The sequence below is a fragment of the Corythoichthys intestinalis genome, chromosome 5, assembly GCF_030265065.1.
Source record: "Corythoichthys intestinalis isolate RoL2023-P3 chromosome 5, ASM3026506v1, whole genome shotgun sequence".
NCBI classification, from domain to species: Eukaryota; Metazoa; Chordata; class Actinopteri; order Syngnathiformes; family Syngnathidae; genus Corythoichthys; species Corythoichthys intestinalis.
In genome coordinates, this window is record NC_080399.1 from 20,037,193 (window position 1) to 20,050,448 (window position 13,256).

The window sequence follows — 13,256 nt, forward strand, 5'->3', positions numbered from 1 at the left end:
GCATGGTGAACAGTTATTAACTATAAAAAAAAGAAGAAAAAAAAAAAAAGCAATGCAGACGGATTTAATCGCTGCACATGTCTGAGCCTGCCGGCTTTGCTTCCCCCCGAACCCCCCACCTTCTCTTCTCACGTGGGTCTGGCCCTTGGTTTAATTAAATGTCGGCTAGCATCACATTGATCTGTCTGTTTATTTTTACCTTGTTAAGAACTGGCACTGCTGCATTGCATTCTACTGGAGCTTTGTTGAGGTGAATGTTATAAGGTTTTGTAAGCGTTTATTTTGTGGTATTCAAAAGTCAAGCATTGGCTCTTATTGATTTCTTGATTTTTATTGATATCGCTTTAGGGGTGTGGTTTCTTCAATATCAGATTCAAAGAATGAGTTTTATTGTATTTTGCAGATATTTTTTCAACTCTCTATAATGACCAAATTAGGGGTGGAAACCTCTTGATCCCATACGATATAATACGATTTGCGATACAAAGCTCACAATAACGATAACCTCCCGATACGGCGATGCAACAATTATCGATATATTGGTCAGGAAATCATTCTACAAAACATATACACTATTTTTCGGACTATAAGTCGCACATGAGTATAAGTCGCACCAGCCATAAAATGCCCAACGAAGAGGAAAAAAACATATACAAGTCGCACCGGAGTATAAGTCGCATTTTTGGTGGAAATTTACTGATAAAATCCAACACATAGAACAGATATGTCATCTTGAAAGGCAATTTGAAATAAAAATACAATAGAGAACAACATGCTGAATAAGTGTACAGTATGATAATGTTACATGATGAATGAACAACAAAATGCGAACGTGGCTGGTATGTTAATATAACATAGCTATTGAGAGTTATTAAGATAAATATAGTATAAAGAACATGCTAACAAGTTTACCAAACCATCAGTGTCACTCCAAAACACTAAAATAACGTGAAATTATATAATAATGTGTTAATAATTTCACACGTAAGTCGCTCTAGAGTATAAGTCGCACCTCCAGCCAAACTATGAAAAAAAACTGCGACTTATAGTCCGAAAAATATGGTAATAAACAGAAAAACAAGCTGGCTTCATCCTTCTGCTGTAAGTTTATCTCTAGTAGACGTCCAATCGATTTGAACTACAAGGGTGGCAGCAAGTGAACCCCTCCCACTTCAAACGGGCCCCTCCCACTTTCATGGCCATCAGTGGCAGCCAATGCCAGGCAACGAGGTAATTTTGGAACATTTTAGGTCATTACCTGTTGATTTTCAGTCACTTGTTGATTTTGTGGCATTTTACGGGTCACTTCCTGCTGGTTTTGGGACATTTTATGGGTCACTTCCTGTTGAGTTTGAGTTACAGAACAGGAATTGACCCGAGAATTATTAGGCAGTGACTCAAACACAACAAGAAGTGACCTGTAAAGGCCTTAAAATGAATAGAAAGTGATCTGTAAATGTCCCTAAAATTGAAAAAAGAGTGACTGTGAATGCTCTGGTTTTGAATGAACGAACATTCTTTCGCCCTTTCCAGTCTTAATGGATTGGGAGTCGAGCGGCGTCATGGATAGCCATAGAGTTAACTGAGACACTTTTATGGTGGAAGATTTTGGTAACAACTTGTTGGTTCCTAATTTTTTTTTAAACATGGACACCTTTTTTAAAACGATATCTCGATTCTTGGCACGAGTGCAGGATGCAAAGTATCACAATATATCACCAATTCGATATTTTGTCACACCCCTTGAGCGAATGCTTGATAAATTCAGTAGGTTTAAATGACACAATGGTAAAGTCACGTTTTTGTGTCAATATTTGAGAAATTAGACTCAAAATATTTCTAAATATTTTTCCTATCAAATCATTTTAAGACTTTTTTAAGACTTACTAAAATTGAAATGCATTTCATGCTTTCCTAATTTTTAAAAAATGCCACCCAAAATATTAAAGTAAGATATTTAACCAATTTGAAGTGAAAAATCATAAATTTAGATGAACCGAGTTTAAATCGTTTACAAAAAGTCACAAAATTACTCAAATTTCAATCTTCTGGCTGATTTGATTCTCTAAATTGTCCCTAGGTATGAGTGTGTGCGTGAATTAGGGGTGTGACAATATATCGAAATGGTGATAAATCGTGATAATTTGTATCCCAAAAGGTTATCGATATGCTCCTGCCAAGAATCGAGATATCGTTTTAAAAAGGTGTCAATGTCTAAAAAACATAAAAACAAGTTGCTACCAAAATCGTCCATATAGAATAGGAACGTTCGTTCATTTGAAACTAGAGCATTCACAGTCATTCTGTGATTTTTAGGGCATTTACAGGTCACTTGCTGTTCATTTTAGGGCATTTACAGGTCATTTCCTGTTGAGTTTGAGTCACTGCCTATTCATTTGCGTGATTCCCAGGTCACTTTCTGTTCTGTAACTCAAAATTAACAGGAAGTGACCCATAAAATACCCCAAAATCAACAGGAAGTAACTGAAAATCAACAGGTAAATGACCTTAAATGGTCCAAAATTACCTCATTGCCAGGCGTTGGCTGCCACTGTCAGCCATAGACATTCGTTCAATCACTGCCATCCCTCCCACTTGAAATGGATTGGACGTCTACTAGTGATAAACCCATTCCAATTCACAGCAGAAGCTTGTTTTTCTTTTTATTAGTTGTTTGTAGAATATCCTAGAATGATTTCCTGACCAATGTATCGATAATTGTTGTATCGCCATATCGTCAGATCATTGTTATTGTGAGCTTTGCATCGCAAATCGTATCGTATCGTGAGGTACCAAGAGGTTCCCACTCCTAGCGTGAATGGTTGTTCGTCTCCTCGCGCCCTGCGATATGCTGGCAACTGATTCACTGTTACCTACTGCTCATAGTTAGCTGGGATAGGCTTTAGCACCCCCTAGTGAGGGGGTGGGAAGATGAATGGATGAAAAGTTTTGTTCATCTAATTTTATTTTTCTGTGGTTAACCAAATTTTAAATTAGTATCACTGTTAAGAATTTTCAAAGGAAAAAAAAAAAGAAGCAAAAAATACACCATGTATATTAGAGCTGCAGCTATCGATTATTTAAGTAATCGATTAATCTATCAGTTAGTTTGAATAATCAAATCAGGAACATTTAAAGCGTAGCAGAATTTTACGATATGTAAAACAAAGGCTTGCTGAGATTGCACTTTCAAAAGAGCATTTTATCCGAATACAAAATAAAATTCCTGAGTGTTTTTTCAAACTATGCAGAATTTTCATTTCCCAAGAGCATTAAAAAATACATAACATAATTGAGCTTAAAAAAATAATGAATGGGGATTGAAGTACAACAAAAGAACATTTGGCTAACTTGCATAGCAAATATCCACTAGCTTAAATGCTATAAAATGCTGGGTTTTTTTTTTTTTTTTTTTTTTTTTTTTTTTTTTTTTTAGATATACCTCTAAATTAAATTACGAATACATAAACAAATATATTAGCAAAAATAAAAACCTACAACCTTATGTTGGTCTTAACAAGGAGGAGTTGGATCCAGTCATTATGAGTTGTCATATTCAATGTTGCCACTAGAGGGTAGTGTATCCACCCAAATCAATAAAACAAAATGCAAACACTTAAGAAAAACAAAGCATTACAACAGCACTCTAATTTAACGAAGCAGCAAAATTTTATTCGAAGCGTTTTTCCTAATCGAGTTATTCGAGTTAATCGATTAAGCGTTGCAGCACTACAATAAAGCATATTAAGCTTATTTTGACACACTGCCTCAGACGTTACACCTGACGCCTCAGTCCTTGCTCAGCTACTAGCATAACTTACAAAGACTGGCAAACGGAGGTCTGAGGAGACTGCAGGTGGAGGTCTTTTTATCCCTAATCCATATCAAGAAAAGGTGTTGCATCTCCTCCGAAATAGCGCTACGACGTTTAGAGAGAAAAGTCGCCCCCTTGGATGCTTTGACCATTTTGATGGCTTCAATCTGCTTGAGGACCGTCGAGATCGTAGACATATTTCGGCCGTATTGCCGAGCCAGTTCACTGACATGTACACCACGCTCATATTTTCTATCATTTCCTTCAATGGGAAGCAACACCTTTTTCCTTTTTTTCACCATGCACCTGCACTAACCTTCTCGGGACCCACGTTGATTTCTCTCACAAGAAAATCAGCCGTGCTGCCGTCTTGCGAGAAAACAATGAAATTTCTACGCTCTCATAAATCGTGGTATTTCGAGCAGGTCGTCATATGTCGAGTTGTCAAATTGTACGTCGGATGTCGAAAGGATCGTTTGTCGTTGCATTCGTATTTCAAGGTACCACTGTACTGAGAAATTCTATTGATGTTGCTCCCTATGAGTGTGTCAAATTTGGCTAAAATCGGGCCATTCCTTCTGCAACCCAATTTTTACGATACTTATCGGGGGTACTTCGATACGAACCTGCCTAAGAACACTCGCAATTTTATTATTATTATCACGATTTTTGGGGTTCTTCTAGTCTTATTTCTTCGAGAAATGATTTTGACACTGGCAAATACTCTATTGTGTTTCTCTGTAAAGCTGCCAGACAGGACTGATATTTGTACAAAGCTTCGCTTGGAGAAAAACTCTTTCACTCTTCCACTTTCTTTCATTTGGCGACTGTCCTCTTATAGTTCTTTTTTTTTGTACTTCTTCTCTCGACACATCTTGGTCTTACCAGATTTTTATTTTTGTCATTGTCATGACTTCATGACATATAGTAGAGACTTCACATTCATACCTTGAGTACTTCTGAGCCCGCATATCGCTTATTGATACACTCACCGAGCTGAGTGTTTGGTCATTACACATGTTGTTTTAATACATTTTATTTTTACTTTAACTGTATTCCACTGTACTTTTGTTGAAACATTTTGTTTCCTATCATTTTTGGCATCTCGCAGTTTTCCATTCATTAGTTCCCATCTCGAAAGGATGGATACGCACGTCCTTCAGTGCGACAGTGGAGCTGTGCTGTAATCAATAGAATAAAATTGACTCAAATGCAAGACACGTTTTTCCATCAAATTATGTTGCACCCAATGCCAGAGATTTGCAGAATGCCAATCAACAAGCCGCTCAGTGTAAGGAATACATTTTGTTTGTCTCTTGAACTGTTCTCGTCATGTCCTTCCTCCTCAGATATCGACGAGTGTGCGGACGGCTTTATGGAGTGCGATAGCAAATCCACTTGTGTCAACTTGCCCGGCTGGTACCACTGCGAGTGCCGCGATGGCTACCATGACAACGGCTTGTTTTCTGCCAACGGAGAGTCGTGCGTCGGTGAGTAGGCCCGATTGAGCAAAGACAATATCACATGCGCAAGAAATGTGTGAGCGCGTGAGCTATTGATGGCCTCTCATTGCGATTCAAGTGCTAGAATGAGATCAGATGCATACCGACGGCCTTCGGGAAGTTTCCTTTTTGGAATCTGTTTGACCACTTTGATTGCGTTTTAAAACAAAAAAAATGTTTCCAGTTGTCCTGATAAGTGTCTTTGACATGATTTTGTCAAAATAGCCCTCTGCAATATACTAGTCTTTCTCAAACAATTAGCATATTGTGATAAAGTTCATTATTTTCTGTAATGTACTGATAAACATTAGACTTTCATATATTTTAAATTCATTATAATGAATTTAAAATTTTAAGCAAGAGGTTAAGATCTTAGCCTCTTGCTTGAGGGTGTCGGTGATGGCCTTCTGGACAGCGGTCAGGTCGGCAGTCTTGCCCATGGTTGCGGTTTTGAGTAATGAACCAGGCTGGGAGTTTTTAAGCCTCAGGAATCTTTCACAGAGATTTTGAGTTAATTCGTTGATTCAGATGATTAGGTTAGTACACTGTAAATGCAAAAATTGTCCTGACTCAACATTAAATAGTTCATATCACTTAATTCATACTAGTTTTTAAAGTTTACTTTCTCATATTGAGTTGTCTGCACTTTTTACCTGCTTACTTGTTTTATTAAGTTGTATGAACTTGAATCTACTAAGTGAGTAGCATGGTTTGTGGTATGAGAGCTGCGCACCTGTGGTGCGCATGTCCATTTCCTGGTGGCGCGAATCTACCTCTGGAGGAAAATTCGAGAAAGCGGTCAGACCAGAACCATTACGCCAACTGAATGTTGCCCTGACTTGGTTTGGGTAAGTAAAGCTTTTGTTTCTAACCTTTTCAATATCATTTAATGTTTAAAATGAGAATTGTTGGAAGGAAGTCCACTCTTAGACTTCGTGTTGGCATGTTCGCCTGTGTGTGTCTGCCTGCGGGTTCATAGACCAGTCGGTGTAGCCGTGAGCTACGTGTTATGCTAGCATGTCACACCGGTCCTGTCTGTTAGCTGTTTGCGTGATGCTTCTGAGTTAACTGGTTAGCTCAGTGTAACAAGCTGTAATGTCGGGTGAGAAGTGTGTGTGGACGCGGGGGTGCGGGTGTGTGTGTGTGTGTGTGTGTGGGGGGGGGGGGGGTTGAGCGTGCGTGTTTGGAGGGGAGGGGGGGCTCCGTGAAGTCATGCTAGTGCTAGGATGTAAACGTGTGTAACGTCAGTTATGTTACATTTATAAGTGCCTTTTCTCTGAATCAGTACACGTCCAAAAAGTTGTTAAAGTTAAAATTGGGATATCGTCTGACACGATATCTTTTGAAGTGCACCAAATGCGAAAAAAGTTAAATGGGTGAGTAAAATGATGTGTTTTACTTAAAAAATAAGGTGTCAAATGATAAAAAAAAAAAGTGATATGAGTGAGTTAAATGTTGTTTTACTTCAAAAATAAGGTGCCAAATGCAAAGGGAAAAAAATACTTTTTCCAATTTAAGTGAGGATGTCACAAAAAGTGACTTATTCTGAATCATTTGGGAGTAACAAATTTGATATCCCACATGTGATTTTTTAAAATCTTTTTGTGCATATTTAGTGATGAAATGCAGCCATTTCCACCTGCTCGTAATCTAAAGAGGTCTCCAAGACTGTATTACAGAGTTTTGGTTTGTTCTTTGTGATTTTGTGCAGGCACTTCAATAAGCAAAGTGAACACACTATAATGTGTGTGTGATGTCTTACCATCTTAATTGAATTTGTGTTTTTATTTTAAATGCAGGATTCAGACTCTTCCGATGACTTTGTCCAAGTTCCTGTTGGGGTTCTGCAAGTCATACCGGAGGACATGCCTCTAACGCCATGCAGCAATGTGATCATCCTTGAAGGGAACCTTGTTATGAATGAGGTTCCCAACAATGTCGAAAACAATTTGTCTTGTTTTTGCTTTAATTTTTGCACTGCATCTTGAATACCCCAAAACTATGAAAAACATTTTTGAAGGTTTTGTTGAACATTGGACACCAAAAGCTAAGCCAAAACTGCAAACGTTAAAGAATGCACTTTTGGCCTAGGCCTAGTGTTTGCAGCTTGCAGCTCTAGGCCGTAGATGTCGTGGCAAGGAATATGTGTAATGGGAAACGATGTGTTCTGAATGTTAGTTTTTATTTATCAGTTTGTATTTTTATTTTTCCAGACTAAATGTTGCCAAGCCTTTTTGTTGCGAAGTCTATTTGTTGCTGTGTTGTCATATTGTTTGGAAATACTGAAGTAATAAATAAATAAATAAATAAAACATGTTCATAATGCCATTTTGTGAATTCTTATTTTAAAGTTGGCAAAACTAGGTATGTTATAGATACGGCAATTTAGGTAGAAATTTTTCTGGACTTTGCTGTGTCAAGATGAAGATCTTAACCCCGCCCACATTGGTGTATGGACATTTCAGAGACCATATCTGGCCAGTTCCTGCTGATTTGGGGTCATTTCTGGGACATGTCATGGTCATATTAGGTCACTTCCTGTTGATTTGGGGGACATGTCCTGGTCCTATCAGGTCACTTCCTGTTGATTGGGGGGGCATGTCCCGGTAATATCAGGTCATGTGGGGACATTTGGGTGGCGTGTACTGGTCATATCAGGTCATTTGGGGACATTTGGGGGGCGTGACCTGGTCATTTTGGGACATTTAAGGGACGTGTCCTATTGATATTTGGTAATTTCCTGTTGATTTGGGAACATTTGTTTTTTTGCCATTGAAAATGAATGGCAAAATGAAGTTATTGTTACTTATCTTTATTGAGTTCCTGTCAACATTATTGAAGTGGATTACACTAAGATACCTCAAGTAAAGTAATACAAATTTCAAGTAAAGCCAACTTGTTTTGGCACAATATATTAAAGTTCATTCGACTCAAAGTAATTGAGTTGTAACAACTTGATATGAATTTAACTTTACTAAGATACATTAAGTTCTCACAACTTAAAAAAAAAAAGTACCACTCACTTAAATTTGATAATTCCACACTACTTACCACAATAAGTTTGTTTACTTACTTTTCCCAAGGTAATCGGTTTCCTCAATTTATTTAAGTAAACTTAACTTGTTAGAGTTTACAGTGTAGCTTCTTTAAAGTACCTTTTCATGATCTGCTGATTTTTGGTTTTTCTTGACTTTTTTTGCCAAAATCATCAATATTAAAACAATAAAAGGCTTGAACTACTTTAGTTGAGTGTAGCTGCATTGGCCCTGCCCTTGATTAAACACAGTAGACCAACACTAGCAGCTGACATGGCACCCCAGACCATCACTGACAGTGGGTACCTGACACTGGACTTCAGGCATTTGGGCATTTCCTTCTCCCCAGTCTTCCTCCAAACTCTGGCAACTGTATTTCCAAATGACATGCAAAATTTGCTTTCATCTGAAAAAAGTACTTTGGACCACTGAGAAACAGTCCAGTGCTGCTTCTCTGTAGCCCAGGTCAGGCGCTTCTGCCGCTGTTTCAGGTTTAAAAGTCGCTTGACCTGGGGAATGCGGCACGTGTAGCCCATTTCCAGGTTTCTGCAGGTCCCCCAAGGTCTGGAATCGGTCCTTCTACACGATCTTTCTCAGGGTGCGGTCACCTCTTCTGGTTGTGCAGCGTTTCTTGCACACTTTTTCCTTCTCACAGAGGTGCCTTGATACAGCACTCTGGGAACAGCCTATTCGCTCAGAAATTTCTTTCTGTGTAGCTATCAGGAGGTTTTAGAGCACTTCATGCTTCAATCTGCTGAAAAGCTTTATGGAGATGAAGATTTCATTTGTCAGCACGACTGGCACCTGCTCACAGTGCCAAAACCACTGGTAAGTGGTTTACTGACCATGGCATTACTGTGCTCAATTGGACTGCCAACTCTCCTAACCTGAACCCCATAGAGAATCTGTGGGATATTGTGAAGAGGAAGTTGAGAGACATCAGACCCAACACTGTGGATGAGCTTAAGGCCGCTCTCAAAGCTTCCCGGGCCTCCATAACACCTCAGCAGTGCCACAGACTGATTGCCTCCATGCCACGCTGCAATGAAGCAGTCATTTCTGCAAAATGGATTCCCGACCAAGTATTGAGTGCATAGCTAATATTATTAATTGAAGGTTGACTTTTTTTGTATTAAAACCACTTTTTTTTATTGGTCGGATGAAATATGCTAACTTTTTTAGATAGGGATTTTTTGTTTTTCTTGACTTTTTTGCCAAAATCATCAATATTAAAACAATAAAAGGCTTGAAATACTTCAGTTGTGTGTAATGAATCTAAAATATATGAAAGTCTAATGTTTATCAGTACATTACAGAAAATAATTAACTTTATCACAATATGCTCATTTTTTGAGAAGGACAAGTAATAATTTGAAAAAACGTGAGTCGTACTAACTATGAACTATGATTTAGTCATTGCGACAACTTCTGGTATGCAGGACTTGGCCAACAGAGGCAGTATTTAATAGAAATAACAGTGTTACAACTGCTGTAATTGACTCTGTGAACTGTAGTTTTATTAGTGATTCTTTTGCAGAGGATAAAGAATATATGTCGCCATATGTGTATTGATACTTTGTCTTTCTGTATATGTGCTGCTCTGTGTGCCATAACATACCACATTATACTACAACATCAACACTGCCCCGTTTCTTAGCATTAAGGCCTTTTCACACTAGTGTCAGCTAGGCATGTGCCGGTTACCGGTTTTACGGTTTACCATGGTGTGAAAACGTCGCGGTTTCAAAACCACTAAAATTTTCCGTCAGACCTTATTCGCTATTTTTCTTGTGTCAAAAATGCAGCCAGAAGCGGCTTGGCGCAGCAGCGCTCACCCCCTCCCGTTTGTTGCTGTGTGTGAAAGTGACGCTATCGGCTAGCCAGCCAGCTAACCCAAAAACAAATACTCCAAACCAGAGGTTGCGCTAGACTTTTTCGTTGTCTGTCATTTTGACTGACAGGGTCATAAAAATCCGGTCATAATCTATTTTTACCCGTCACTTAAATTTTTAAAATGATGATAATGACATTGTGGTGACCCTTTGTTTGGCATAATTCACCTTCCGTACTTGTGTGTCCATTTGGCCGAGCGCGTTACTGGCTACGACAGTCACGTGACAGAGACACTTAAGAGCCGCGCGCGGTCCCCTCACTATCCACTCGCTCTCGCTATATGATTGGCCGAAGAGTCGAAATGCTGTCCCGTGAAATGCCTGTTTAAAAATGTTCCCGTTGTTACTTCTTGCGTTCGCTTATAAGTGCCCATTTAAAAAGGAAAAGCGATGGATGATACTACACACAGAGCGTATTATTAACAAATGTTAAAGTTGTATAATCATATAGCGAGAATAAGGAACGTCACTGACAAGCGCAGGCCCCCGCGAGTGGATAGTGAGGGGAATAGGATAGTGCGCCTACAGCTAACAAGACTCTTAACATTGCATACCGCTTCAACATATTCAATAGTATTTAGTTTTCATTCATTTTAAATGAATATTCTGTCCGAACAAGCTTAACAGAGAATCCACACCGTGCCATCACACATCAAGCAGATGAATATGTAACTTTTTCTCCGCAGTGACAAAAACAGCTAACTGTGGCCCCAGTAAATAGGTAGCCTACCATATGTAGCATATGGAACAATGAAATTAACAGTTCACCTGCTGTGGCCTGAACGTAGTCTCACACTTTCCTCCTGGTGCGCATGGACTTGAATTGCGTTCCCGCTTGTGCAGTCCCTGTTTTTTCACCTCTTTTATCAACACCATCGTCGTTTTGGGGCTTTTTGAAGAAACTTCGGACACTCAGTTGCCTTGACATTTTTCCGAGTAAGGCCAACGACATCATGCATCAAGAGAGACAATAGCTAATTAATATGCTCACTCGCCACCCTGTGGTCTGGGGTGTGAATTGCAACCGGTCAAAATGACGGATGGACTTGAGTTTTTTCCGTCACCGTTTTAAAAAATCGGTCAACGACGGAAAATATTCGGTTAACGCGACCCCTGCTCCAAACATAAGGCGTACTGTTCTTCAATTTATTGAGCTCTCAAATCGTGGTAAGTGTAATATACAAAATAAATACATTTAAAATGTTGTACAATTAGATTTTTCCATGCGAGTAGCTTCAACAGATTAGCACCATGGAAAAAGTTTGCCAAAACAAAACACACATTTTCCTTTCAAATTCAATATACAAACTAACTAAAAGCTTACAAAGATGAATGTTAGTCTAGGCTTAGCTGGGAGAGCAACTTCGTTGAGTGTGACAGCCGCAGTGAGAAAACAAGCTTGATTCGCTTGAATGAAGGGGAAAAAGTGATAGCGTCAAAGATCGCTAATTGGGAAAGATGATCTTGCCCTAAGCACAAATCCACGTTTGCTGGATCAAGGAGAGGTCTCACTCCCAATGTTTTTATTTATTTTATTTTTTTAGATGAAACCTTTCCACAACAATATTGAAATTTTAACTAACTTAAACATTTTTAACTAACTTATGAATTCTTTATGTTCTTTTTAACACAAAGGCATGACATCATGTAGACTAGAGTTGACACAGTGGCTGAAAATGGAGAACTTCACTTAAGCTTTTCCACCCTCAAAAAAAAGTCATGCAATATAAATTTTTTAAAAATTTTATTCAGAAGTGTTTTTACTTTTTTATAGAAATTATTTTGTTCTTGCTCTAATCTTGAACAACTTGAGCTGTGGCTGTGAGTATAGTCTATAAGTTATATTTAGTTTAATTTTATTTAAAATATTTTTTTATTGATAATTTATTTATTTTAACAATATATTCATGTTCCAATTTGCAACTATGGTCTGAAAAAAAAAAAAATCCTGTTCAATGGAAAAAAAGTTTTTTTTTTGAACCCGTACATCTCAAAATTTTTTGGAGCTATAATTGCAATTCCGTGATACCGTGATACCATGAAACCGCGGTATTTTTGCTCACGGTTATCGTACCATCAAAATATCATACCGGCACATGCCTAGTGTCAGCCCAGTGTGAAGAGCAGTCCACAGCAAGCGTAAAACGGGATAAACCACGTGGCTTGATGTAGATGCTATCAGGAAGTGAAAAATTGGCAACCATACTTACTAGAGTCCCAAGCGCCGATGTGTTTATTTTCATTGTTGCACAAGGAAACAGCGACCTTTCCTATTTCAAGGAGTAGAGGGCATTATAATAGTTTTGCAAGTTTCGGTGTGAAGGTGATTCGTTTTTTTGTGGTCTGTGAACTACATTTCCACACAAACGCACATCGAGGTACCATTTAGTTTAGCAAGGAGAGGAAAGAGAGTAATTTTTCGAATGTCCCAGAGCTCGCAAAATTTTTAAAAATCACATTTATCAAGGTTTCGTCGGCCATGGTTTGCGTGTATCCGTCTGCCGAAACAGCCTGATAGCACAGATATAAGTATGCCTGCTCCTCTGCTGTTGGATGCGTTGTTGACGTCAGTGCGGCGGCGCTCTGAAAATATAGCAAGGCTCTATTTCGGGCCCTGCCTCTGGCCGCAAATTCATTCAAACTTGCCGTTCCGCCTAAAACAACCGCACACCGCTCACTTTCGATGAGGAGTCCCTCTCATATACACAATAAACAGGTTGCCGCTGAACCCTTCACACTAGGCTGCTGCTAGTATGAAACAGCCTTTATGCTAAGCGGACTTAAATCAAAGCTTTGTAGTTGTTGTACTAACTGATATTGATTCCGATATATGATATTGATAGAAATAGCCCATTTACACTATTTGTAGTAGAGAAAACCTGCAAGCAATTGACACCCACCTGAAGGAGTACGGAATTGTCTATATGTGTCACAAGATGGCTGCAAAGCATGACATTAAGTGCTGAAATTACACAAAATCACATCAAAGACGTAAAATAAGTGAATCACCTCA

At 38.7% G+C, this 13,256-nt stretch overlaps 1 protein-coding gene across 1 annotated transcript in view; it reads left to right on the forward strand.

Moving 5' to 3' along the window:
* The window catches only part of nell2a (neural EGFL like 2a), a 248,309-nt gene that overhangs the window by 199,792 nt on the left and 35,261 nt on the right, over positions 1–13,256 (forward strand). Inside the window, exon 16 of the mRNA XM_057837033.1 lies at positions 5,164–5,304. Coding sequence (XP_057693016.1) covers positions 5,164–5,304 — 141 coding nt within the window. The remainder of the gene's footprint in view (positions 1–5,163; positions 5,305–13,256) is intronic.